Here is a 27,701-nt window from a genome sequence, read left to right as displayed (position 1 = left end):
CTATCTATCTATCTATCTATCTATCTATCTATATATCTATCTGTCTATCTGTCTATCTATCTGCCTATCTATCTATCTATCTATCTATCTATCTATCTATCTATCTATCTGGTCTGTCTGTCTGTCTGTCTGTCTGTCTGTCTGTCTGTCTGTCTGTCTGCCTGTCTGTCTGTCTGTCTGTCTGTCTGTCTGTCAGGCCACAACCAGCAGTTTATATTCAATGGAAATGAAGCGAATATTTTCCACAAATGAATCACTTGTTTTTCTCTCTCATTGTGTTTTTTTTTTATTTTCATGCAAAGATACCACCTACGGAGTCACAACCTATGCAACCACAGCCTACGTGACCACGGCCCCATGGCAATGTAAGCTTATAGGTGCTGCTCGGGATTTTTGTTTTTTTTTTTTTTAAGGGGGGAGGGGGGATTAGGGCGGGGTTCGGAAAAGCCAACTTTGTCAAGTGGTGGTCTCGGTGAAGGCGTGTTAATATTTCAGGATCACCCGAAAGCTTCTACACAAAAAGAGAGGGACGGGGTGTTCTTAAATCCTTAAAACAGAGCATCGCTAGTTATTGCCCTTGTGCCGCTTGCCCAGCATAGGGATATAATGATGTTATAGCTAATGGGGGCTAGTAATTATACTTTTCGATGCAGCTGAATGTCGTGGCGTGCCGTGCACACGTTTACTGCATCTACACGGAGGTGCGCATACACCCTTGACACCTGCAAAATGAGCACTTGTGGCACTTCTATATTAATGGTATAGTATAGACAGCCGAGACCTATTTCTTTTGCCGTCGCCGTCATGTTCCGCATAAAGACGAAACCAGTCACATTGGTCGACCCAAGCGTCGTGTGCTGTATGTGAGAGTGACCCCCATATTTACAAACGCTCCTCGACTAGACTTTCACCCTTCACTTGACAGAGTTGAGCACTGCGCCGCTGCTCGGCTGAAAATGACGCTGCGCTACTTAGGAATAGCAGCAAATTATCACTGATATGCAGTGACTCGCCCTGCCTAGAGATGGCGCTCCCATTGGCTTTCTCAAGTGAAGCTGGAGCGTTGAGTGAAGGGGCGTTCTAGAATACGGGGTTGAGAGGACGTGCTGCCAATGAACCGGCCGCCATCGTCGCAAGGATGTGTATTAGAGAGTGTAGGGGAATAGGCTGCGCTATTTGGGCAGCCAATGCGAACATGGATGCGTCCGCGTGCTATCTTGACAGAGATGAGCAGATGGCTGATGTGTTTGCACGAGCCATAATCTTATCGCTTACTTTGCATTGAATCGATAGACAGCACAAGAACCACTTCGCTCATTGGAGCCGCCATGTTCCACTACTTGAGTGTTTCACTATACTAGAGAGTTTGTGCCATTCGGGCTGCGAACGCGAACTTCGATCAAACAGTCACTCGCATGTTATCTTAACAGAGATAAGCAAACAGTGCATTGCCTTTGTACGAGCCACGCTCTTATTGCTTACTTGGCGTGGAAGAGATGGACATCGCAAAAACCACTTCGTTCACTGGAGCGGCCGTGTTCCACAACTATAGAATGTTTCGGGTTACGCCGGATCAGATGCCTAAAGAGTCAGCTGCTAGTCTTATACTTTGTGTTTTCTCTTTCGTTACTATCGCATTCGTTGTTACGCCCTTGCGGTAAATTTGACTTCTTTTTTGTTTTCACTTTCAGCTCAGTACGTTGCACCGACCGGTTCCTCGTGTAAGTGTCGACTGCGTATCTTTCCGAGTTTCTTTTTAAGGACGGACATCGTTGGACCGTAACGAACGCATAGTTAATTGCGGACTACACTATATAGCGTGAAAAAAGAGATTATACCGTCGGGACACTATACGTATGAACCGTGGCCGTTCCCAGTGCATAAAAATGAAGGCTTCGAGACTGCAACGGCAGTGTGCGTACGAAACCACGAGAAATGTTCCTAAAGCACGTACACACATAGCCGCATTTTCGTATGACTCTCTTGTGGATATTCATCTGCACGCGTTACAGTGGTATGTCAAAGTTTCGAACGAGCACCCTTACCTCTGTATTCGCAAACGCTCCTCGACTCGACTTTCACCCTTCACTTGACAGAGTTGAGCACAGCGCCATCACTTGGCTGAAAATGACGCTGCGCTACTCAAGAATCGCAGCAGACTATCGATGGTATGCAGTGACTTGCCGTGCCTAGAGATGGCGCTCCCATCGGCTTTCTCAAGTGAAGACGAAGTTCAGTGTGAAGGGACGTTCTAGAATACGGCGGTTTGAGTCTTTGGAAGACAACCTTTTAATGTCTTTCATTTCTAGCGTGCAGTACGCATTGCCAGTGATGATCCAGTTGGTGCACCCCGGATATGGGTTGTAGGACTGGACTTGATCCGATTAGCAGACTTACAAGAGTTTTTAAAAAAAAAAAAACGTTTCCTGTGGTACACCTTCTTTTTTTTTTTTACTGAAACGTAGTCGTTTATTTAGCAACAACGTTACGCTCTCAGGTTTTTTTATGTCGTGGCTTCCGCTTAAAATGTGTTTGGCGTGGCAGTTTTCCGACGGCGTCCACACCGTCCGTGTTTTTTGTGTTTGTTTTGTTTTTGCCCCGTGTTACACGCCAATCGCCCCCTAAACGTTGATTGATTGATTGATTGATCGATTGATTTGTGGGGTTTAACGTCCCAAAACCTCCATACGATTATGAGAGACGCCGTAGTGGAGGGCTCCGGAAATTTCGACCACCTGGGGACCTTTAACGTGCACCCAAATCTGAGCACACGGGCCTACAGCATTTCTGCCTCCATCGGAAATGCAGCCGCCGCAGCCGGGATTTGATCCCGCGACCTGCGGGTCAGCAGCCGAGTACCTTGGCCACTTGACCACCGCGGCGGGGTCCCCTAAACGTTCTGCGCTGTTCCTGCAACAGATACTTGAGCACGCTTTTAATTGATGTTTGCCCCTACTTTAAGATGTGCCCACCACTTTTATTTAACGTACAGAGTTGAGTGTTGCGTGTATCTTCAGGGGCTTTACTTACGGATATTTCAGATTGCGAGACAGGAACAACCCATATGAAGGGTAAGTTAATAAACGCGAATGGATTTCGGTTTCAAACGTTGTCGCCTGACAGCAATCAAAGAATCACAATTTACAACCGTTTTGATTTGCCCGTGCTCATGTTTAGTGGGACAGACGAAGTCTCAAACATGTTACAGAAAATATGCACTGTTAAAGTTACTTCCTTTGAGATATAATTAATTACAGTTGTCAATTACAGCCACACAGAAGTAACTGAGCACTTTTAGAAGAGTAATGAATTAGTTTTGAGTCAAGTTCCTTCATTATTGGATTGCGGCAACACATGCATAAAACTTCAACTAACTACTATTCCTTGCACATTGGACAGAAGGCTAGATGCTTAGGTGAGGACTGGTAGGCTCAGTGATATAGCTCGAAACGTTCCTGCGGCCTGCTGAGGTGGTACCTACCGAGAAAAAGCGGGCCTTTGAGTCGGCGATTTAGGAAATGGACTAGCGCGTTTGGTGTTTCTTAAGTTGGGCCGTTCACCGTGGGTTTCACTGCTCTTGGATTTTTCGTGCTTAATGTTGATCACCGTAGGAGCTTATTGTAATGACTGCCAACTTGTAGAGCTGGGCAGAGTGCCCGATTGGCTTTGTCGGTACAACGTAGAGAAGTGAACAGCCCAAGTTCAGCCATGGCCTGACTAAAAAAGTACGTACTCGTTAAAACGCCAGCGTGTTTCTCTAGTCTGGCCTATGGTTCAACGTAGTGAAATTAATGGCGCACAGATACCGACGGGAACGAATCGAGGCACAGTTCACAAACACAGCAGCGTCTCCCCCCAAAAAATGTTTATTTCGCGTGTGCACGATGTTCATGCTGAACCCCTTACCAAAGTAAACAAGATTCCAACGGCGCGTGAGTTTTTCTTGTGTGACTACTACCCTAGCATTTTTTTTCATCGAAGGAGTCCAACTCCTCCTCCCGCAAAGTGCCGATGGGCAGCTAACGCAATGTCGACACACACGGGATATGGCTCCTGTTACGAATGATGCCACTCGTAAGAGTCGACTTATACCAAAGTGAAACCTTGCGTCTATCGAAAACAGATCTGCAAACACATTCGCAACACTATATCAAGATGATGTCCAACTGTACCTTTCATACTATGCATAGTGTTTCCTTTAGGCGACCGTTGATACATCGGTAAATTTGGCCGATATAATCCTTGTCACAGGAGATAGCTTCCTCTTACACAACACTGTGGGTATATTCCATGAAGCGCTGTCTAGTTTTGGATTCGGACGTTTTCAATGAACGTGGCGTTAGTTTGTTTCTATAGTGAGGCAGACTTCCTAGAGAGAGCGCTACGGGTTTTCACACACGGACGCGAAGAACTCACGAATAACGAGTGGTGCGTCATATACGGCCTATAGCCGTAAAACTTGGCCATTCGAGAACGGTGTTTTGCGGAGCTTATCACTTGCGCGTTGTTGGAAGGATTTTTCCAGCAGGAATGCTGAGAGCTGCAGAAGGAAAGATGAAATGCTTCTGCACCGTTAACTGAACGCTGGTGGAGTACAGTGATGTGTCCACTATCGGTAGCGAGTCGGCAGTGAGACTGTGTTGAGTCGCTTGTCTATCGGTGTACGTGCCGTCTATCCATACAGTCCTCGTCAGCATTTTCTGTTGGCAGGGCTTTGGCCAAGCGTGTTCATAGGCGTGGATGCTTCTAGAAAAGTTTGAATTGAGCTCACTAGTGAGGTCCATGTACGCAGTTCAAACTTGGGGATAATGGCAGTGTTGCCTAGCGACAACACGTTGCTTCTTCAGCAACTTCTGGTCTGTTTCTTGACACGAAGGCGTGGAAGGCCCGCCTCCATTATAGCCTTCGCACCAATGTCAAGATCTAATCGCCCAGTGTAGCTCCATCAAAGACACGTGAATGGAACAGTTATGTCCCTCAAAGATGTTTTTTTTTTCATCTCTTCGTTACACAGATGCGGAGTAAGTACACAAACACGTATTCACTTCTGTTGCGCATTGGCAACCATTTTGTTTTACGAAAAGTCGTACTGACTAAGTAACCCCGTCACCGGTGGTTGCGTAATCACTCTCTCCGATTCGTATATCCCCAGATCTAAGGACAACTACGCAAACTGGTGCCTGATCGCGCTCATCGGCGTTCTTTTTACCGGTGCACTGGTCATCACCGTCATCGCTGGGGTGACTCTGAGCCACCGTCGTAAGTACATGAGGTATTCTTGGAACTCTTCCCGCCAGGCGGCGCCAGCGAGTGCGCCGCCATAGCTGTGGTCTGTGAGCGACTCGGCATATGACATCCTGATTTCTGGTAGTGCTCACTAAGCCGTTTTCTGTAAAAAAAAGTAACAGTTTCGCCGAAAGGGTGAAGCGATGAATGCGATAGCAACATATTCTAATGTTTTACGAAGGAAGGCTTGCATGTTTAGGAGCAATATTAATTGTACTAAACATGCGCTTGCTAAGTAAGCAAGTTTCTTGCGGCGCGGCCACAGTAGATGACGACAGCATGGCTCGGTGCGTAGTGACGGCGTTGATGAGAAGTGCCTCCCCTATATGTCGTGTGTCGCCGCTGGTGGCAGTTTGTTATGTGCAGAGCGCGTCTGTAGGTGGAAGGCCACTCCGGGTACACTTTTGACACCGTTTTTTCGTGTTTAGTGCGCAGTTCGTAGAAGCTCCCGCCTGCTGTGGGGCAAGAGCCGCGCGCTGATCGTTGCCGCGATAGCAGCTATAAGTGCTCCCCCCCCCCCCCCTAGTTTGCTCACCGATAAGCGCGCGCAAACGACCCCGGCCGGAACGGTGATGTTCGCTCCGCAGAAAAAAGAGGCTAACACATCCTTCCCCGTATACATATACATATACGTGAATGCATATACATATTGTCACGTCGCTCCAGGGGTGTCGACAAGGTTTATTGACGTCTGAGCAACAGGGCTCTGACCAAGCGCGTCGGTTGGGCTTGTTTGCCAGAGCGAAGGCCCACGCGCACTTCTTTCTCTTTTGTGGTGTGAGCCTTCGCCTTGGCATACGACCCACTACTAGAAGTAGGTGGCAATATGCAATACATACATATACATATGCGTGAATGACAGCAGCAGCGGTGGCGAAGGCAAAAACCAGCTGAGACTGTTCATATAATTCTTTTTCATCGATTCGTGTTGACGCTGATACTGTCGATGAAAATTGTCACGTTCCGCGTTTGATCTAGGCATCTGATGCTCGCGCACTAACTAGAGTTTCTTCACAAAATACTACGTCGTAGACTCATCCCACACACATCGCTGTTTGATTCCATGTTTGTCTTTTTTTTTTTCATTGACCGCGGCAGCGACGAATAGTGGTACCGACGCCGACGACTACGAGTTGCTAGTTCGCAGTGACGGTAGCGGAAAAGGCAGTGTCGCCAACCTTCCGCCAGTCTACGTTGTCCAGAGGCCATCGACCTCAAGCAACATCACAAGCGGTAAGCAAGTTTTATATGCATTGAATGAAGAGACTAAAACACCAACCACACGAGAATTAAAAAAAATGTAATAAGACGTTTCAGTGCCCAGAATGAGAGCTTCCTTCTCGCTCCCGTTCTGGGTGCCAGAACGTCTTAATACATTTTTTTTTGAGGGGCGAAGTTTCTCTTAGCCTAACCTTGTCCCGCGTCAGGCGTAACCGGCAGTACCTCCCAAGCAGTGTAATAGATGGTGCTGTCTCATCACCATTTCTCGTCTCATTTCCTAGATGGCGTTGGTTTATTAGAATGGTGCGCAATAGGAGGGACGAAAGCGTGGACGGACGGATGGATGCATGGACGCATAGATGGAAATACAATCGGACACATGGACAGATGGACGAAAGCACGAATGGACGCACAGATGGACGGATGGATGGACGCAAGCATGGACGGAAACATAGACGGACGCAAGCACAGTTGGACGCGCGGATGGACAGATGGACGGAAGCACGGACGGACGGATGAATGAACAGGTGGACGGAAGCATGGACGAGCGCACGGACGGACAGACAAGCGCTTCGCCCCACTCATCATCATTTATTCCGTGAATATTTTGTGTTTTTTTGTGGGTGTGGTCAGCGTCTTCGTCTTTTTGTCCAATGTTCTTCCCGACCAGGCACGGGCATCCGTTGAAGCCTCGACTTCAAGTTGTCTACGCATGTTATAAGCATTTCCCGCGAAGAATCTCTTGCGTGCCGCCATAATTCACTCTGGGTAGAGGCAGGTATACCAAAAAGTGCACTGTCGAGGAAGCGTTGGTGTTGCCAGCGTGAGGAGGCTTTGTACTCCCGTGCAGCAGTTCAGAAAAGGAATGATCCCCTTCTCTCCTAAAGAGGCTCGTGTTGACGCGAATGCCGCCGATGCCAATAGGCGATTTTTGCGTCTGATGAGGCAGTCAAGGCTTTTGTCTTACAAAAGGGGACAAGATTGGACAGAGCTCACTGTCCTACCTTTAGCTAACCTTCAATTCGGGTTAGTTGGTATGACATTGCAATGTGGTCGCGCTGAACGAAATACACAAGCGAGTAGCGAGACTAGAGGAATCGCGCACCACCTGTCCTGTGCTCTTGTTTCGTTACTCCTTCGCACATTTCACTCAGTGCATTGCAATGTCCAACCTTGTTCGCTGAGTTTTATCTTGTCCTCTCGTTTCTTCGAGCGCAATGTGAACTCAAAATGTTTTCCGTGTGAAGGGCGATGTACCAACCCGCGTAAGGGATCACCTTGTTGATTCTGGTACTGTTGGCCCTTTGTCGCCAGGGCCAGTTCCATCGGGACCCACGCCGCTCTCTACACCGTTGACGGTCTGCACGCTCGCCCCTGGTGCCGAGTACATGTACATCCCCTACGACGGCCTCTGCGACTACTCGTTTTTCGACTCGCTGGCCATAACTCCCGGAAGCAACGGCTTCGCCGTCACGACACAGAGCGCCGACGCGCAACGCTTCGTCGCGCAGGCTCAAATCGACAAAAAGACTCTATACGGCATGTCTGTTTCCCTCAGGTGAGGAAGCTCACGCCATTGTACGTAATATAGAGATGTGAAAGTAAGAGACGTGGCAACTGCTTACCAAATAAGGTCTGGCTTCATCGGTAGCACTATGCGTTTGATGAATGTGTGGGATTTGACGTCCCTGAAACCACCATACGATTATTAGAGTCGCGGTGGTGGAGGGCTCCGGAAATTTCGACCACCTGGGGTTCTTTAACGTGCACCCAAATCTGAGCACACAGGACTACATTTCCGCTCCCGTCGGAAATGCAGCCGGCGCAGCCGAGATTCGATCCCGCGGTCAGCAGCCGAGAATACTGGGCGGCTGACCGCGGGATCGAATCTCGGCTAAGGTATACCTTAGCTCGTAGACCACCGCGGTGGGCGGTAGCACTATGCGTTGCCTGGACATCAATGGCATAGCCAGAATTTTTAGGGGGAGGGGGGTTAACTATTCCTTATGTATGTTCGTGCGTGCGCTTGCATGTGTACGCTTTTACATAATCAAGAAAAAATTTTAAAAATTTACTTGCACACGTCCACCAGTGGCGTAGCCAAGAAAGGCATGGAGGTAGTTATAATTCTCCTCTGGATATGCCACTGCTAGACATGCTCAAGGAAGCTTCGTGTCCACCTGGTATACCACCACAGCACACCATTTTTTTTTATTAGTGGACGTTTATGTTGCATGGTTATTTGTAGTCCCTCGTTCATGGTTTATGTCGGTATTACGATTCACTCTACGAGAGAAAAAAAAGGCATTACTCTGATAATGGTGAACGCTGCAAAAAAAAAAGGAAGCTTCAGAAGAAAACATTAGCCGCGTGTCGGTGTGCTCCACTGCAAATATCAAAAGACAAAAGTCTTCTGCCAGCCAAGCGGCCATTTATGTTTTGCCTTACCTCACACAGTGACTCATCTATGCTGAATCGGGCGCATATAAATGGCATTGATAAACTAGAGGAGGCACTGTGTGAGATATGGATGCCTTTCAGCAGTGTCGTCAAAAATTATGAGCTTGGTCGTAACCCAGGGACCACTGCCAGGATGTAGCACCGTATCGTCGGCAGAGTGCTCCTTCAAGCATAGCGTCGAATTAGAGAGCAGCGTAAAAAAGTGAAGAATTTTTTTAAAATATACGTATCTATGTATTTTCTAGTAAAGGAACACACCACCTAATATTTGCGTATGTATGTGGCCATCAAAAACACTTAATATTTGCTTTTTTATCGACTATGTTAACAGGTATAAACGCAGCCAACCCTTAAACATGTCTGGGCGTGGAGAAAGTGCTCAACGATCGGGTGAGACAGACAGACAGACAGACAGACAGACAGACAGACAGACAGACAGACAGACAGACAGACAGACAGACCAAAAGTTAAAAATGACAAGGTGCCAATACTTTTTCTTTGTGTTAATCTTCTTGTGATATTCCTTTTGCTGAGCACTGAATTACCACGTGCATAACTCTCTGTAAGGTGTTGCGTTAACTCACCTCTTGGGTCACAGAGCTCTCCGGCGATGGTAAGGGAGAGTTCGCACCACTCATGAGGGCAAACCTATTTTAATACGCACAGTGCTTTCTTCTAATCAGGCAAACGAGGCCTAAGGGGGCGCTTTGTCACACTGCGTCAAGTCTACTCAAACGAAGCCTGAATTAAAATGTACAATACGCATGCAACAGCTTTCCTTTATCTTATACAAAACATTGTGCAGACTGGTTTCACAGGAATTTTTTTGCGCAAGTCGAAAACCAATTCCTCTACAGGGACGTGGTCGCATTCAGCAACGCCTTCCAGTCGGGCAGCGGAAAGGCCGATTACGAGACTTACTGGAAGTTCAACGTCTTCCACTGGGGCTTCCTTCACGTCGACGAGCTACAGGTCAATGCAAACATCGCCAGCGTCAGTCTCGCGTTGTCCACACTTAAGGTCAGCGCTCGTTGTCTAATCTATCTATCTATCTATCTATCTATCTATCTATCTATCTATCTATCTATCTATCTATCTATCTATCTATCTATCTATCTATCTATCTATCTATCTATCTATCCATCTATCTATCTATCTATTGTGAGGACATCCATTGGTAGTGATGGGGGTATGTGGCGCCCCCTGGGCGTGGTGGCAACAGTGGACATCCGGCCTGTGTGCGGGCAGTGTGTGCGCGGATGGTGTTGTGGTTGGACGTGAGTGGCGGGGGATTCGGGGAGTGAGGCCTAACGAACACGAACGAGCATGACAAGTGGGGGCTCGTCCGGGATTGGACCGACTGAAATTCCCGATGAATTCGTACAATTTATGCTGCGTCATACAAATGGATCGGCTATCTAACGCGACAGCATAGCATCTGAGCTGCGGCAGGCGTTAATGGCCGCTCCCGTGGTTCCCGGAGGCAACGAGCGCCGACCGGTCTTTGTTGGACCGCCGGCTACACAAATGTAGGCGACGGTGACAGCGCCCATAGCGACCACGTTGCCTAGGTTCGCGGGCTTCCAGGATGTGCAACACCCGGAGGAATTCCTCAGAAAAGTGGACAATTTTTGCCTGATTAACGGCATAGCTCTGGAGGACCGAGTTCGCCGCGTCGTTACCGCGGCGCTTGACGGCAGCGCGAAATTGTGGCATCATTTCGCGGGTCCCCTTCGCTACGTGGGATGTCTTTGTCACCGCTTTCCGACGGGAATTCACGTCGGCCGACGAAAAGAAGCGCCTGAAGGAAGAGTTGGAGGCTCGCACTCAGCACCCGGAGGAGAACTTGAAAGAATTTATTTATGGTATTTCCGAGTTCTACGACCGAATCGGAAAGGAGGTTGCCGACGACGTCAAGGTCGACAGAGTGCTGCGCCAAATGCACCCCCAGCTGCAAGACTTGGTAGCGGGGTCCACCTTCTCAAGCTTGAAGGCCCTGGCGGATGCGGCCGATGGCCTGATGGAGCGAGTGCGGCGCCGGCTACAATATTGGCTTCCTCCACCCAAAACAAATCAGGTCGCGCGCGACTTGGCATATTCGGCGCATGGCATGCCTGACGCAATGGCAGTGCCCCAGCACTCCGCAGCAGTCGTCTCGGCGCCCAATGCTGGTTGGACACCTGGGCGCGCGTGGCCCCTCCACCCCGCAGCAGTGCAACCGTCATACCACCGGGACCAGTGGCCCATAATTCAGGCCCAATCTGTCGGCGCACCGACGTACCGACCACCTGCTGGGCGTCGACCTCAGCGGGCCCCGAACCAAGTTGTTTGCCGACGATGTGGCGGCGTCGGCCACATTGCACGCAACTGTGCGAGTAGACCGCGCCAAGACAACGCCGTTTGCTTCCAGTGCGGCCATCCAGGGCACTTCCAGGCTCAGTGCTCGTGAAACGGGCGCCAGTAGGCACTGGTTAGGCGGGTTCCTACTGGAATTTTATTATGCAAGTTGCATCTGCAGCCGGAGGAGGGAAGGAGCCGCTCTTGGATGTTCGAATCGGCAGTACGACGTTCCGTGCATTGCTCGACACTGGGTCCAGCGTGAGTCTCCTTGGTCCACTAGCCACCAGTGAGGCATGCTCTTCGGGGGGAAAAAGGAAACGCGAAACTCGAACACTCCGCTTGGCATCAGGTTGGTCCCAGAGCTCCGAGGCTACAAAATTCAAAATAGAGTGGGATGGCGGCTCCCGGGTTCAAAAATTTATTTGTCTGCCTGACCTGTGCCAGGATGTTGTGCTCGTAAGGGACTTCCTTACAGCCACTGGCATGTCCTTGCACATAGCTTTGGGCGGGTGGACTATAGGTATGGAGCCACAGCTTGTTGCTCCATTTGCCAAACCAGACAGGAAGGTTGCCCCAGATCCAGTGGATGATGCCAATTGCCTTGGAAACTTGTTTGAGCAACAGCCAGACGTTGTGGCATGCAACACCATTAGTGGTTCAGGACAGCAAGCAGAAATGATGCGTGAGTTCAGGGGCCTGCTGGGAGAATATGAGGCACTCTTCACAAAGTTGCCTGGTTTTACAACACTCATTGAGCACTCTATCGACACAGGTGACAGCACACCAGTGTGCACGAAAATGCGCCCAGTCAATCCAAAAAAACAATGCATCATGGATGCTTGCTTGGACGAGATGCTAGAAGCAGGCCTAATCAGGCGGAGCATAAGCAGCTGGACAAGTGCACCAGTCCTGGTGGGAAAGAAATCCGGAGGCTACCGGATGGCTGTCGGCTACAGACGCTTGAACTCCTGCACAAGGGTACCAGTGTACCCAATGCCTCGCACTGATTGGCTCCTGGCTCAGCTAGGTAATGCACAATGGTTTACAAGCTTTGACCTCTCCCAAGGGTTCTTCCAAATTCCACTGCGGGAACAATATGTTGAGAAGACTGCATTCATATGTCACAGGGGCACCTTCGAATTCACAAGGATGCCGTTTGGTGTGGCTGGAGGCCCAGCCACATTCCAAGCTTTAATGGACAGGGTTCTTGAGGGCATAAACCACAAATTTGCCATGGCGTTCCTTGATGATGTTTTGGTGTACTCTCCTACAATAGAGCAACACCCGGTACACGACCGTGAAGTCCTCGAATGCATCAAGAATGCAGGGCTTACAATTATTCCTACCAAAGTACAACAATGCACTCAATCTCTCACCTTCATTGGTCACGTATCTCCAGGAGAGTGCGGACCAGACCCAGAGAAGGTGCGTGCAGTGGCAGAGTACCCACGGCCATCCAACTTGAAGCAACTGCATGCATTTTTGGGCTTAGCTGGATATTACAGGAACTTTATTCCACAATTTTCCTTCACTGCTAAGCCCTTAACCAACTTGCTCAAGACGCAACAGAAATGGCAATGGACGAGCATTGAAGAACAGTAATTTGCGACTCTCCGAGCAAGGCTGGCAACAGATGCAGTTCTGAGCTTGCCAGACCTCAATGCGCCATTTGTAGTTGAAACAGATGCCAGCAGTGTTGGTATCGCCGCAGTGCTGCTGCAATGTCGGGATAACATTTTGAAGCCAATTTCATTCATCAGCAGAGGCTTGTCGAATGCGGAGCATAATTACACAGTCCAGGAGTGGGAGTGTTTGGCCGTCGTATGGGCTGTAGAGAAATTCCGATCTTATTTGGAATTCACAGAATTCGAAGTGCACTGTGATCATGCGTCATTGGCTTGGATGTTCACCAATGAGCAGGCATCTCCTCGTGTGTGGCGCTGGGTGCGACGCCTTCAAAGGTTTCAGTGCAAAATTAAGCACCGTCGTAGTAAGCCCAACATTCCTGCTGATGCCCTAAAAGCCGGGCACCTGTTCAGCCAAACTCCAAGACAGCAGCTGAAAGCCTGCCTGAGAGACTTTTGCCACTTTACTTGGACACTGACGAAGGCTCTGTCACGTTTGAAACCTGCCTGCCAACCACCATTGAGGACCCCAGTGTTATAAACAGTGCAAAAAAACTAGCACAGGAACAACAACGGGATGCTCTTTTGCGTTACATAACGAGAACTATCCAGGGAGAGTGCCTGCACAAAGGCGCTGCCGAAACCCTTTGTCTAGAGGACCTGGAATCCACGTCTCATCTAGAGCCATCAGGACTTTTGGTGCAATGTCGCGGCGACCGTACAATAGCCTGGTTGCCTACCCACCTTCACCCCTTGGTCTTGCAGATGGCCCATGACCACCCAACAAGTGCCCATGCAGGATTCTACAAGACACTGCGGTGCATCAGAGACAAGTTTGTGTGGTTGGGCATGAGCAATGACACATCGAAGTATGTCCACAGTTGCTCAGTCTGTCAAAGGACGAAAGCACAGCGTTGCAAACCCCAAGGATTTATGGCAAGCCAATGGCCTGCAGCACCAATGAACTTACAAAGAACTTACTATCGACTTAATGGGGCCGTTACCTACCAGCCCTCGGGGGCACAAGTACTTGCTGGTCATTGTTGACAAATTTACCAAATTCATTGAGCTCTTCCCTCTTCGTGCAGCAACAACACAGCAGATAGCCAGCCGTGTGGGAGAGTTCATCTGCAGACACGGGGAACCTACTACTATTTCTAGCGATAATGGGAAGCCCTTTGTTAGTAAATTATGGAAGAACCTGCTTAGGCGATGCAGCATCACGGAGCGCCACACGGTGCCTTACAGGCCAGCCGGACAGATGGTTGAGTGGCACAATGGCACCGTGAAGCAGTGCCTTCGTGCATACTGCAATGAGCACAAAAACTGGGACCAACACATTCCCGAGATTGCTTTTGCAATGCGAACCGCTGTAAGTGCTGCTACTAGATACACCCCAGCCCTCCTCTGCTATGGCCGTGAACTCCGAACACTCTGGCAACCCACCAAAGACAAGCAAGATGCTGAGCCTGCGGTATCATCTTCTCACGCATTCGCAGCAGAACTTCAGTCCCATTTGGCAAAGGTCATGAATGCTGCACGGCAGCATCAGCAACATGCTTGGCGTGCCCAGAGGCAGCAATACGACCAGCGACGCCGAGCCACGACATTGGAGGAAGGCGACCTTGTCCTGCGAGAAACCCACATAGTCAGTGACGCTGCAAGAGGCATCTCATCGAAGCTGGCACCAAGGCGGAATGGTCCATTCCGCATATGCAGACGTATTGGTGCAAACACTTTCAAGCTCGTCCACCCACAGACTGGGAGAGCTTGTGGCGAGGCCCATGCCGACCAGCTCGTCAAATTCCATCCTCCATGGTCAGCAGGGAGCTTCACGCTTCAAGGGGGGGACGGGCTGTGAGGACATCCATTGGTAGTGATGGGGGTATGTGGCGCCCCCTGGGCGTGGTGGCAACAGTGGACATCCGGCCCGTGTGCGGGCAGTGTGTGCACGGACGGTGTTGTGGTTGGACGTGAGTGGCGGGGGATTCGGGGAGTGAGGCCTAACGAACACGAACGAGCATGACACTATCTATCTATCTATCTATCTATCTATCTATCTATCTATCTATCTATCTATCTATCTATCTATCTATCTATCTATCTATCTATCTATCTATCTATCTATCTGTCTATCTGTCTGTCTGTCTGTCTGTCTGTCTGTCTGTCTCTCTATCTATCTATCTATCTATCTATCTACCAATCTCTCTATCTATCTACCAATCTCTCTATCTATCTATCTATCTATCTATCTATCTATCTATCTATCTATCTATCTATCTATCTATCTATCTATCTATCTATCTATTGTTCAGTCTATTTTATTTTTATTTTCCTTTCCGGCGTACATATCCTTGCTTTTGCAATATTTTGCTTTACGCTTTGTAGACCTAGGGCACTGTACGTGTGCAATAGATATGCAGAGACCACGGTTGAGACCCGTCGTCAGAAGCTATACTAGTGCATTCATGATTGAATGAACTTTCACTGTACCTACGTAGGTCAATGGAAATCTTGGCCAATAAAAATACCACATCGTTTTTGAGAGGTCTAGACAGACACAAGATGGCAAGTTTCTGAGGGTTTGATGTGTTGCGCTGAATAAGAATGATAGACACACGACAAAGTGATTTTAAATCAGCGACGTCAACGTGACGTGCCAGCGTTAATGTATTCATAGGAAATAAAAAAAACAAAAAAATATGCATCGGGTCCATTCCGCTCAGCGAAGGCGTGTATCCAGCGGGGATTGCGGTGTCACTGTCGTATCTTCCATCCTTACTTTTATTCATAGACGTACTGCACCGTTCGACGTTACCCCAATGCCTAGTCGACCTGTAAATACCGGGCTGGATTACGGAGTTAGAGAAGGAGAGCAAAAAGGTGGGTCTTAAAATTAATCTGCAGAAAACGAAAGTAATGTACAACAACCTCGGAAAAGAGCGGCGCTTCGAGATAGGTAATTGTGCACTTCATGTTGTAAAAGACTATGTCTACTTAGGGCAGGTAATAACCGCAGAGCCGAACCACGAGATTGAAGTAACTAGAAGAATAAGAATTGGGTGGAGCACATTCGGCAAGCACTCTCAAATTATGACAGGTGGATTGCCACTATCCCTCAAGAGGAAGGTATATAACAGCTGTATCTTGCCGGTACTTAGCTACGGAGCAGAAACCTGGAGACTTACAAAGAGGGTTCAGCTTAAATTGAGGACGACGCAGCGAGCAATGAAAAGAAAAATGGTAGGTGTAACCTTAAGAGAAAAGAAGAGAGCAGAGTGAATTAGGAAACAAACGGGGGATAAGGATATCATAGCTGAAACCAAAAAGAGGAAATGGACATGGGCCGGGCATGTAGCGCGTAGACAGGATAACCGCTGGCCATTAAGGGTAACTGACTGGATTACCAGAGAAGGCAAGCGCGTTAGGGGGAGACAGAAGGTTAGTGGGCAGATGAGATTAAGAAGTTCGCGGGTATAAATTGGCAGCAGCAAGCACAGGACCGGGTTAACTGGCGGAACATGGGAGAGGCCTTTGTCCTGCAGTGGGCGTAGTCAAGCTGTTGATGATGATGATGAAATACCGGGCACGAACGAGCGAACACAGCTAGCACTTAGATTGAATTAAGGGAGCTAAACACGTAGGAAAGGCGCACTCAGGGGCTTTTTTTTTTTTAACGAGGATAGTCTTTCCTTGGACCTTCGACGGAAAAATTTTGGTCTGTATGTCTGTACATTTATCTGTTTGTTTGCCCTTAACGATACCTCTAACGGCATCAAACGTCCGATCCCATCCGCAGCGCTCACCAATATTGCTCAAGATTCATCGTTCATACTTGTGTCAATTAAAAATCAATCATTGCGCATATCTGAGGCACCATAACAACACGTCGATGCTTTGCATGCACGCCTTTTTACCAGAGAAGGCACACACAAGAGACTCTAAGGACTGTAGCGTTTTTTGCGCTGCGCTGACAGTGCAACGCGGTGCTCAAAAAGTGTTTCCAACGCTTTGCTACGACGACACGATGGAGGCACCTACCCGTCGCTTTGTGTTCTACACCTTATCACCTCCGACACAGGCACGCATCTTTCTCCGCGGGCGCGCACGCGTTCGTTTTCGAAGATAACTTCCAGATGGCGCTCGTGTCTAAGGCGCCTCGATGCGTTCGTTTGTCTCCACTACACGCTCGAGGCGCTCTAACGCAGCGCCTCCAGAATACCATTCACCAATTTTCTTGCACAGAACATCAAATAAACGTTTTGTTCACTCTCTCCAGACGCAAGCCTATCGTCTTTCGACGACATTTGCAGTGTAACACGCAGATTCAGAGCCAATTTTTTCACTTGGAGGCGTTAGTGTCTTTCATCGGCTTAGAGGGTACCGGGGTTCCATATCAATGCTTCAAATTGCTTCATATTCCATCCCTTCTCCCTTGCTGGTGAAACACATTTTTTTTTTTGCAATATGTATGAAACTCCCACTGACCGTTTCGTTTCCATCACTACCGAGAGCACACCGAAAAATTCACTTCAATGTTTCGAAATGCACCACTCCACCACTGTACCCAGGGAACGCTGGATGGGTGTTGCACACTGACGGTAACCGCGAATTCAAGAATGTGGCACGTCTGCAGCTCCACTGTAAAAGAACCTATATTGTGACATTATAAACAATCAAATTGTAAACAAGTACATCATCATTATAAACTGACTATGTGCATGGATTTAGCGATGTCCGCGTTTATTTATTAACTTAGTGAGGCCTGAAGTTCCACGATACAAATGCATACTGGTAACTAGCAGAGTTCCGCTGAACATTTTGTGTTCATTTGGTGTTCTTCTGTCGCAGGAAATCCACGAACACGCAGTGTCGACGGCTGGCCAGACGCCCGGCACATTTTTAGGCATCTACATGAGGTTGGAGAAGTCCTGCGCCAGAGTGGCCGGATATATCCGGTATGGCTCGTTCTATGCAGTTTTTTTTTTCAAGTGAAATGCCGTCACGTATACAGACCGGCACTACTCGAACAACTGTATGCTTAGCGTTTCATTTAATAGGGACTGTTTTCTTTTAGCCAGAGCTGAGCTTAGCCCAGTATGTATGCGCAGAGTGTATGTACTGATGAAGTATTGCCTCGGTGATCTGCAGTCAATTGCATCGTTCAACCTTCGCTGCCCTTTCCCTTTTCGAGGGACCACGACACACGATTTTGGATCATAATCTGGGTATTGTGGAATAATACTTGCGCGTTCACAAACAAGCTAGCGAAATTTTAGCCCATTCGGTTGAGCCCTATATTTATAATTGAATTCTCTTTTTGTAAACACGCCAGTGGCTCGCGATTTGGACAACACTGGTACACTCGCGAGCTCTGACGTAATAAGCTGCTGGCTGAGCACAAACGTCTACGGGCTAAGCTGGGCGTGCAATCGAGTTATTTCAGATTCGTCGAGCTTCTCATTAAAGTTGGACAATAGAGAGTTTTAGTACTGCGTACGCTGCGTACGTGGCGGCGTTGCGTACGTAAGCACGCCACGTTCTGCGTAGTGCGCATGCGCAGACCACAACAAGCACGTATCGCATTACGTACGCAGCCGCACGCATGAGATGCGTGCGTGCGTACGTATGAGGTGATCTCGCCGCTCTCGAACAAGTTCGCGACAGCGCGAGACTTCGTTTTGCAAAATGGCGGCATCGAAGGCAAGCACCTACGGCGACCGGTTTTGTGGCTTAAAATATGGCCATGATCTGGCTATAACACTTGGATTGGCTCACATTGGCTGTCAACAACACGTGCTTCTATTTTGATCTACCAGATGGCGCAACACGCTTCACGCTCGTTACGTACGCGGGTACTACGGCGTACTAAAAGCCGATTAGTGGCAAACGACGCCACGTAACGCAAGGCGCTTGCGTGATGCGTACGTAGCACCATTCCGCAGTACTAAAACTCTCTAATTTCAAATGGCCGAGACTTCCGCTACACGCAGCGTGTGACGTCACGCATGCCGTAGCAGTATGGCGGTCACCGGCGGTGCTCCTGGTTTACATTCGGCGACACCTAGAGCTCACTTTGCAGTGAAATATGGCCTCCTTATAACTCTAGGCGCCATAAACGATTTTCTTTAACTTTTCGCTGAAAACCGTTAACTATGGCGTGTCTGGGTCAAGGCACCTTTTTCTGCACGTCACTCGGCTTTGCTCTGCCTGCGCGATCGTCAGATTACGTCATTACGACGTCATCTGTTCACGTCGCAATTACGTCGGTACGTACCGTTGTCACGTGACGGCATCCTCTGGTCTCGAAACTCCCAGTGCCGTTTGAGTTCGCGATGCCGGACCCTGGATATAAACAGTGGGTCAAACTCGCGTCAGTGCCTTGTGCCTGTCCGTCCGGTGTCACGAAGGCCATGCGACGAGATTCGGTAGTGAATAAACAGATAAAACGAAATTATTATCATGATGCTCAAAATGACGATGACGGACCGAGGGATGATAATAATGAGGTTCGAGATTACGCTCGAGATGACGGGGCTCGGAATGATTACGACGCTCAGACTGAGATTAAGCTGTCTTCATCTATACCCTCGCATACATTCGGCTTTGACAGCTTCACCGTCGGCTGCTTTTTCACGGCGTGGAACGATGCTCAGCTGATGATCTGAAAGTCGAGGGCTCGATGTAGGCCGTGGGGGTCCCATTTCGAGGAAGGGGTGATTATTATTATTATTATTATTATTATTATTATTATTATTATTATTATTATTATTATTATTATTGAGCAAGTGCGTAGTGATCAGTGGCTGGCCAGCGATTGCCTTTACGACTCTATAAGCAACGCTGACACGACTGTCTTGGCTCATCAGATGTACAATACTTTTCTTGAAGTACCGTCTTCACTCCGACGGGTGTTGTCGTCCTGGGGCACCTGTCTTACGGCGACAGTTGGAAGTCCGACTGCGTCATCATGCCGCCCGTCAACTATGTGGACCCGCGCCTTGTGAAGCCAGGCATCGGCTACGGCCACAACATGGTAAGCCGCGCGCCGAGCCGTGCAGACATTGCATGCGAAGATTGCGTATTCGTTGATGTGTGATCAGCAAATGAACTCGAGATGCGGGATGTGCTTTATGTTGAATGACTCGACAGCTGTATCGATGTTGTTGCGACTTGGGTCGCGTTGCCGGTTTGGACACGAGGGGGCATTGTGCCCAGCAGTCAATAGGAAAAGTTGAAGAAGAATATTTCTACGTGTGCAGCTCTTTACATGATGGGCAGCGGCTCTGAAGGAGAAAGAAAAAAGCGCTGAATTCTTCGGCCCAGTAGGAACCATGGCTAAGTGCTTGTAACAAGCAAACTTCTCCGGGAATGAAAGAACTTCTCAATGGCCGTGACGTCCGCCATTAGCTCGCGGAGGTGACCATAATGCAATACATGCACTGACTATATTACCGCTGCAAGCTTCCACCAGGGAAATAGAAGAGGGCCCACACCATTGCCAACTGGAGAGCATATAATGCCCTGTGGCACGGCGCATATCATGCCCTGCGTTGCCGTTCGTCGGAACTGTAGAGGCTCTTGAAAGGGAAAAGTGAAGAGAAAAGCGCCGAGCTGTTATTGTCTATCCTTCCATTAGGCGTACCCAAAGTTGTGAATTAAAGGGAGCGAAGTTTTACAGCAGCGCCCCCCCCCTCTTTCCATCTGCCCCCTGTTGTCCGTTGGCCGAGTCCGAAGGAAAACAAGCTTCTAAATCGGTGCAGATATTACAATGAAGTGACGTTGCACAGCCGCGGCCATGTCTGTGTATAGAACACGCAAACAACTAGTTTTTGGTGTGCGTGGCAACACCTTGAGACAATTTCGGGCTCTGATGTGGTCAGCCTGACTATTAAGCTGCGTATGCTACTGACACACGGTGCCAGAGCCCGAAACTGCCTCAAGGTGTCGCCCCGCAAAGCGAATACCAGCTGCTGGCGCGCTATACACAGACGTGGCCGTCGCTGTACTGTTCACGACGGCCTGTCCCCAGTCCCCGGCTTCCTGGGGTAAACATGAGAAGCAATGACTTCTCGAAATGCAACTTCAGACGTCTTGGGCCGCCATAATGGTCAATTACCGGTACGGCCGTAATCCTTCACTTTTATTTGTGGCGGGACAGATCCAACTTGGTAAAAGCATACGTCATATACTTCATGACCCCGTTTGATGATCAGCTCTCTCCCCCCCCCCTCCCATCGCTGCTAATGATTCTCTCTCCAAATTTCTACTGCTTTGAGCAACCGCACACTACAGATTATGAGCATTTATTTTATCGGATGTCGAAACCGACTATTCGTATACAACGAAACGACTTAATAACGCGGGTATTGCTTCAGTAAATAGTAAACGAACAGTATAAACATGCCCTCGTAACGTACGTTGGTGGTTTGAAATCCCGGCTATGACAGTAATCCCGGCTATGACAGGCTATGAAATCCCGGCTATGACAGTATTTCTTCCCTGCTTCGGCAGGGAAGAAATACAAGAGGCCGTGTACTTATATCTACAAGGGCTTGTTAAAAAATCATAGGTGGTCAAAGACTAACCAAGAGTGATCAACTGCGGCATTTCTGATAATCACTTCCTGGTTATTCCACGTCAAAATCAAGAATTTAAATTGTTCATGCACTCTATTGATTTATTGATATGTGGGGTTTAACGTCCCAAAACCACTATATGATTATGAGAGACGCCGTAGTGGAGGGCTCCGGAAATTTAGACCACCTGGGGTTCTTTAACGTGCACCCAAATCTGAGCACACGGGCCTACAACATTTCCGCCTCCATCGGAAATGCAGCCGCCGCAGCCGGGATTCATGCACTCTATTTGATTATTTGTTGAGTACGTTGCACGCTTTGCTGGGAGCACATAGGGCAAGATAGCAAATACATTAACGTGGGGTACAATGAAAGAAAATGAAACTATAAGGGGTGAGTGGAATCACCCAAATGAATCCCACGAGAGCGGCATCACTAATAATGACAATAATAAAACGTCATATTTTGAAAGATCACCACAACACTCGTGATATATGCACAGATTTATGCAAATGTCTAATGCAGTGATGGTATACTGGTGGTGTAGTTGATCTTAAAGAATGCGTCGTGCTTATTCACAGTAGCGACAACGTCGAAGGGACAGTAACAGAACAGGTTAGTCGAGATCCTATCTGTGCACTCTAATAAAAACGCTTGAGACGTTTCTTAAAGATACACGATTTCACAATACAGCTAATGTGGAGCGTAAAGTGGTACATGTAGTCACGATTTCCTCCACGCGTACGGCGTTCTTTGCGGACAGCGAGACGCCATGCATGCTGCGACCTGCCTCTGGAACCGAGGAGTCCGGTCCAGCTTGTCTTTGTCCGTCACGATGCAAGCTCGCCGCTACAAGCTGAGAGGCACGGCACAGGGCCGGGCATTGTTCTACACCGACTGCGAACCTGCCACGTACGAACAACGTACCACAGCTCAAGAGGTACGCGACCACGTGATGCATTTCTATACTGCGGTTAAAATTCCGTGGCTGGCGTAACCCGTACGCCCCCTTACAGCAGGGCCAAGGCTATAAGGTTCAGGAGCTCTTGTCCTATCGGAACAATGGCGGCAAGCGAAGCTTGGCGCCTGCGTGCCTGACACATGTCTTTCTTTCTTTCTTTCTTTCTTTCTTTCTTTCTTTCTTTCTTTCTTTCTTTCTTTCTTTCTTTCTTTCTTTCTTTCTTTCTTTCTTTCTTTCTTTCTTTCTTTTTTCTTTCTTTCTTTCTTACTTTCTTTCTTTCTTTCTTTTTTTTCTCAATCAGCAATGCTCCTTCCTAATTCATTCCTCCCCGTCAAAACTTTGACTCTCCTCCACGTGCTATGCAGCGAAGCGCCTTTAGTTACTACAAGCAACAGACTGGTCCCCGCAGAGCGTGGGTTCGAATCCCGGCTGCGGCGGCTGCATTTCCGATGGAGGCGGAAATGTTGTAGGCCCGTGTGCTCAGATTCGGGTGCACGTTAAAGAACCCCAGGTGGTCTAAATTTCCGGAGCCCTCCACTACGGCGTCTCTCATAATCATATAGTGGTTTTGGGACGTTAAACCCCACATATCAATCAATCAACAGACTGGTCACGTGCTGATACCCAGGTGAGAGCAAAAGCTGGCAACAGGAGTTAACGGGTCACCTCGATAGCTTCAATAAGAGATCAGATGGTCGTATCACAAACAGCTCCCCGCCGACCATCCCGCGATCTATTGAGTGGATCAATCATTGGAAAATGTCACAACCAAATGTGCGACCGGCGATATACCGTCGAAGGCTGCATTCCTTTCAGCTCGTGGGCGCTCGTTTATTTATTTCGAGTTTGAGTGTATTTTCTATCACGCTCCTACATTTTCTGTCAATTTTAAAAAATGCCGCCATATCCACGAAGTGAATGATGATGAGTGGGCGAAGCTCCGGAGGTAAACCTGGTAAACCATGAATCCTCCGTACATTTTGCCCACTCGATTTTATTGCAACGCTCCCCCTAGCGTACGTCGCCGCACTATATCGAACGATGACACGCGCCATATGTGGCATCATTCCTATTTTATAACACCTCGCATCTTTCATAATCAACTACACGTACCGCCGTCTAGTTTATAACATCTTGCATCTTTTGGACGGACGGACGGATGGACGGACGGATGGACGGACGGACGGACGCACGGACGGACGGATGGATGGATGGATGGATGGATGGATGGATGGATGGATGGATGGATGGATGGATGGATGGATGGATGGATGGATGGATGGACGGACGGATGGACGGATGGATATGGCTGTACCCTTTAGATCGGGCGGTGGCTAGCGTAATACTTAGAACTGAACGAGAGGTGGCTACATACAGGGGACGCACAGCCCACGCATTACAGAGCTTCGCTCCTAAAACAGCGATCGAGACGCGCACGATAAAGTGATCTCTTTCTGTAACCCAATTGTGATGCGAAAAAAAGAGAAAAAAATCACCACATATCCCCGTAAAAAAGAACCCCGAGTAGTATGCAAAGCAGCCATGGGTCGAATTAGAGGTCTTCAAAGAGGTACGCTTTGCCCTCATGCTCCGAACGCTCTCAATACCATGCTGGCTGGGCAACGCGCCCAAGCTCTCAACTCCGTGTCCGCTGCCGTGTTGTAGCCGCTTTGCGAGCCCTCGCCTCTGCAGCATTTATGCTAATGTCTTCGGTCATACTACTATACGTCGTTTGTGAGAGAGAAAGAGAAGTCGTAGCGATGCGTCGTAGCCACGCTGGTAAGAGCAGGTGGAAGCTGACCTTGGCTGAGGTTGTAGGTTTAACGCACGCATCATTGCGTTTACTTGATTTGTACCAGGACGAGCAGAAATGTCATTGTAAAGAACGAGAGAAAAAGGAAGCGAGTGGTTGAGACGGAAAAGGAAATCGTTGACGAAGTGGCAGAAAAAAGTGGTGCAGAAGCTATGCTGCAGTTCGTGCCAGTATTCGCAAACACTTTACTGCTTGATCCTTCCTGTCGTCTCCTACGCTATACATTTTCTGTCCTGTTGTTGTGATGCTTGTTATATCGGAAGTGTTTAGCAAGCGAAACGAAGCTTGCATTAACTTCTTTGTGCATCTACGTATTGCCGCTTGCGCTGTGGCCCACAGATCGTTCGTGAGCACGTTGAAACCCATTATACGATGGACAGTCGTGCAATTTATTGGTAAGAATTCACTACAAAAAAGCAAAAAATACAGAAACAGTGGGAAGAACGTATGTTTGTTCATGTTGGTAGTTCATCATAACTCTTTAGCGCACAGCCTATTCAGCGCTATGTCCCCGTCGTTTCTTGTCCTGGTCACGTCACGCGCTCAAAAAGTTACACAGAGACACAGCGCAAGAATCACGGACTTGCAAGCAGCACCTGTCCTGCCTTTTCCTGAACCCGTCCTTGGGCACTACTTGTCGTTATGAATTCTAACCGATGCATAAAGCTTAGCAGACAGGAACAATGTAAACGAAGAAGCCAAGATGGAATTATGTCTCATGTATTCTTGCCCATACGCCAATTAAGTAACCATCGTGTTATATATAGGCGCGTGCATGGGGCATGCGCAGATACGACATATTCTCACCGCTACACGGAGTTGATGCCTCCTAAACTATAGGCCCACTGTATATATATATATATATATATATATATATATATATATATATATATATATATATATAGGCGTTTCACATCAACCTGTGCAAGTCAGAGTAACTCATCACCGTATCCGCACTTCGGTTTCTCCGCATTACAGATCTGCGATGACCCGCAGTCCGGGTACAGTCGGAACATCTATTACGCCACCCAGGACAAGTCGCTGATCACTTACGACGACTCGGACGGTTTCGCCGTCACGTTTGAAAATGAGATATCCTTGCGTGAGAAGGTGAGTGGTGTTTGACGCTTGTCGAGCAGTGTCGCGCACTGTCGTGTATATTGGTATACCCGTTTGCGTGATTGAAACGTTAACTGATAGCACGCTTATCGTAGGATGCTTAAATTGCTGTTATTGATACAAATGCCCACACTTCGGAAGGCGTTTGCGAGAGCACGCGTAGGGTGCTATAGCGTGGCTGTCATCGTACCCGTGGTCGCGCGCTTAGTCGACATCGTCAGGCGACAACCAAGACGTGCGTGATTTGTTTCAGCGCCTCCGCTAGAGGACGCACTGGTTGTTTTCAATCCTGTGATCAGACGTCACACTCTCATACGACCGTTCGCGGCTCTGGTGGTCCTAGTTAGGCATACGCTGGAGCCGCCTGGCGGGCTGACGTTATAGTGAATACCTCCTATATACAGACCCTTTTATGTTTGTGAACAGCTGTAGGTGGGGTTGGTAGCAATGTCGCTTCGTGTAGGCTCCGCCCAGCCCAAAGCTTGTAACCACCCCCTGTGACCACGTGACAGCTGGCGCAGTTTACCACCCACCGCGCTTTGTGATAACGTGACAACTGTCACAGTTTACTGTGGTAGTTGTCACGTTATCATATTAGTTAATGACCGAGACTTCGTGTTATGGAGTTGTCATATGGGTTTATGACGTCACTTCTTGAAAGCTGAGCCAGTATAATTTCTAGCTGAATTTGAGAATCAACGGTATAGATTACAGACCACGTGCTGCACCGAAATGTTTGACTGAACATGTTCCCAAGGGCCTGGATTTCCTGTCGACAGCGTTTATGAGCGTGCTGACAAGTGTTGATAGGCCCCATTAATAACATCATCCCTTCAGTCACCTGCGTTATAGAGCAGTCTGATTACACAGATCACTCCATTGGCGTGGTTAAGACTGAATCGTCGAGTCGGGCTTATCGGTACGTTGTCGTCGTTTGTGTTCCTTCGGTCCGTTGTGTGTGTGTTTTGCGCTGTATAGTGTGTCAGAAGTAAAATACATAAGTAGGGTTTCTTCGTGTGAGTTCTTAGTCGTGGCGTCTTGCTCAGCTCTGCGATGCCTGGAGTCGTGGAGCGACCCCTGCCGCCGTGGGCCTGGCCGTGTACGACGCCAACTACGACCGAAGGTCCAGCAGGTGCGACCGCCGCTGGATCAACGGGACGTGGTCTCGGTTCCGTTACTTGCTGCGGCTACGCGACTTCCTGCATCACGGTCAACGCTCGAGCACCTTTTCGCTGGATTGCAATCGAGTCACGTGAAGAGCACCACGGGACTTAAAGGGCAATGAACTCTTGGATAGTTTAGGCAACGTCGTGTAAGAGAAATCGAAAAAAAAAAATAGCTTCACTCATATGATGCGGCTGTTTGGCTGGTGCTTCTACAGTGAAGCTGTCCCCGTCCACTCTGCACCGTTGTTGTTGGTGTAGTAGCTGCAGTAGTAGTAGTAGTATTAGCAATAGTAGTAGCAGTAATAGTAGCAGCAGCAGCCGCAGTAGTAGTAGTATAGTAGTAGTAGTCTATGTTGTAGCATCAAATAAGTACTAGTAGTACTGCTAACAGTACTAGTAGTATGGTTGTTTACGTCACGCTGATCGCGTGGCCAGTCAATTTGGCGAAGTTGAAGTACACATAAACCAAGGAAATGATCATGATGCTGCAGGAACTGGTGATGATGGTTACGACATCACGTGATCTCACAAGGCAATCACACATACATGCACGCTAGCAGATTCACCAGCCGACGGGCTTTACGGCGTGCATGGAAGCAGCTGGATCTCTCTCTCTCATATGGCGTCCGAGATTATGCCAGTACAGCTACTGGATCATGAGAAGAGCGATTACTCTCACGCTTTACAGCGACCATGCTTTTAAAATGTATCTTCATTCTGTTTTTTTTTTTTGCGTATGTCTCGGAGGTTATCCACTTCAGTTTTACAGCATGCGCACTGTTAAGAGCTGACAACAGAAGCTTTAAAGACGTCTCTCTTGGGATACTTCAACGCAGGAACTTTGGCCTGTGTGTCTTTCTTTCTGCTGGTTTATATGCGAAACGATTCAACAACCCGGTGAAAGTTAAAGCTCTTTCATGGTTAACGTCCAGTCATATTGATGTGGTGGCGGCGTTCATACTTGTGAGCATTGTCGATCAAGAAGCAAATATAACATATATGTGAGGCCCAACATAGGTAAGGATCGGGTGGTGCGTATCTTTAACGAGACACTAAAGTCAAATAACAGTTTCGGTCAGAGTGAAAGCTCAATGAATGACAACGTCTAAAACGGCAATACTATCAACAGTG

General features: G+C 48.4%; 1 protein-coding gene across 1 annotated transcript; it reads left to right on the top strand.

Annotated features, from left to right (window-relative positions):
• Window positions 1-357: 357 nt before the first annotated feature.
• LOC119179316 (uncharacterized) lies at window positions 358-26,690 on the top strand. Its single transcript, XM_075869944.1, has 9 exons — window positions 358-365; window positions 5,153-5,259; window positions 6,385-6,519; window positions 7,822-8,065; window positions 9,825-9,987; window positions 17,784-17,890; window positions 19,824-19,968; window positions 25,264-25,395; window positions 26,451-26,690. Exons 1-9 carry the CDS (start codon window positions 358-360, stop codon window positions 26,658-26,660), a joined length of 1,251 nt encoding a protein of 416 aa, XP_075726059.1. The 3' UTR covers window positions 26,661-26,690.
• The last annotated feature ends 1,011 nt before the right edge of the window (window positions 26,691-27,701 follow it).

The sequence above is a fragment of the Rhipicephalus microplus genome, chromosome 7 (genome assembly GCF_043290135.1).
Source record: "Rhipicephalus microplus isolate Deutch F79 chromosome 7, USDA_Rmic, whole genome shotgun sequence".
NCBI lineage: Eukaryota > Metazoa > Arthropoda > Arachnida > Ixodida > Ixodidae > Rhipicephalus > Rhipicephalus microplus.
Note: the sequence above shows the minus strand (reverse complement) of the source record. Positions and strands in the feature narration are given on the sequence as shown.

Coding starts and splice junctions, on each gene's coding strand:
- LOC119179316 (XM_075869944.1), top strand. Junction 9,988..17,783: donor TCGCGTTGTCCACACTTAAG/GTCAGCGCTCGT, acceptor CTTCTGTCGCAG/GAAATCCACGAACACGCAGT. Junction 25,396..26,450: donor AGATATCCTTGCGTGAGAAG/GTGAGTGGTGTT, acceptor CGTCTTGCTCAG/CTCTGCGATGCCTGGAGTCG.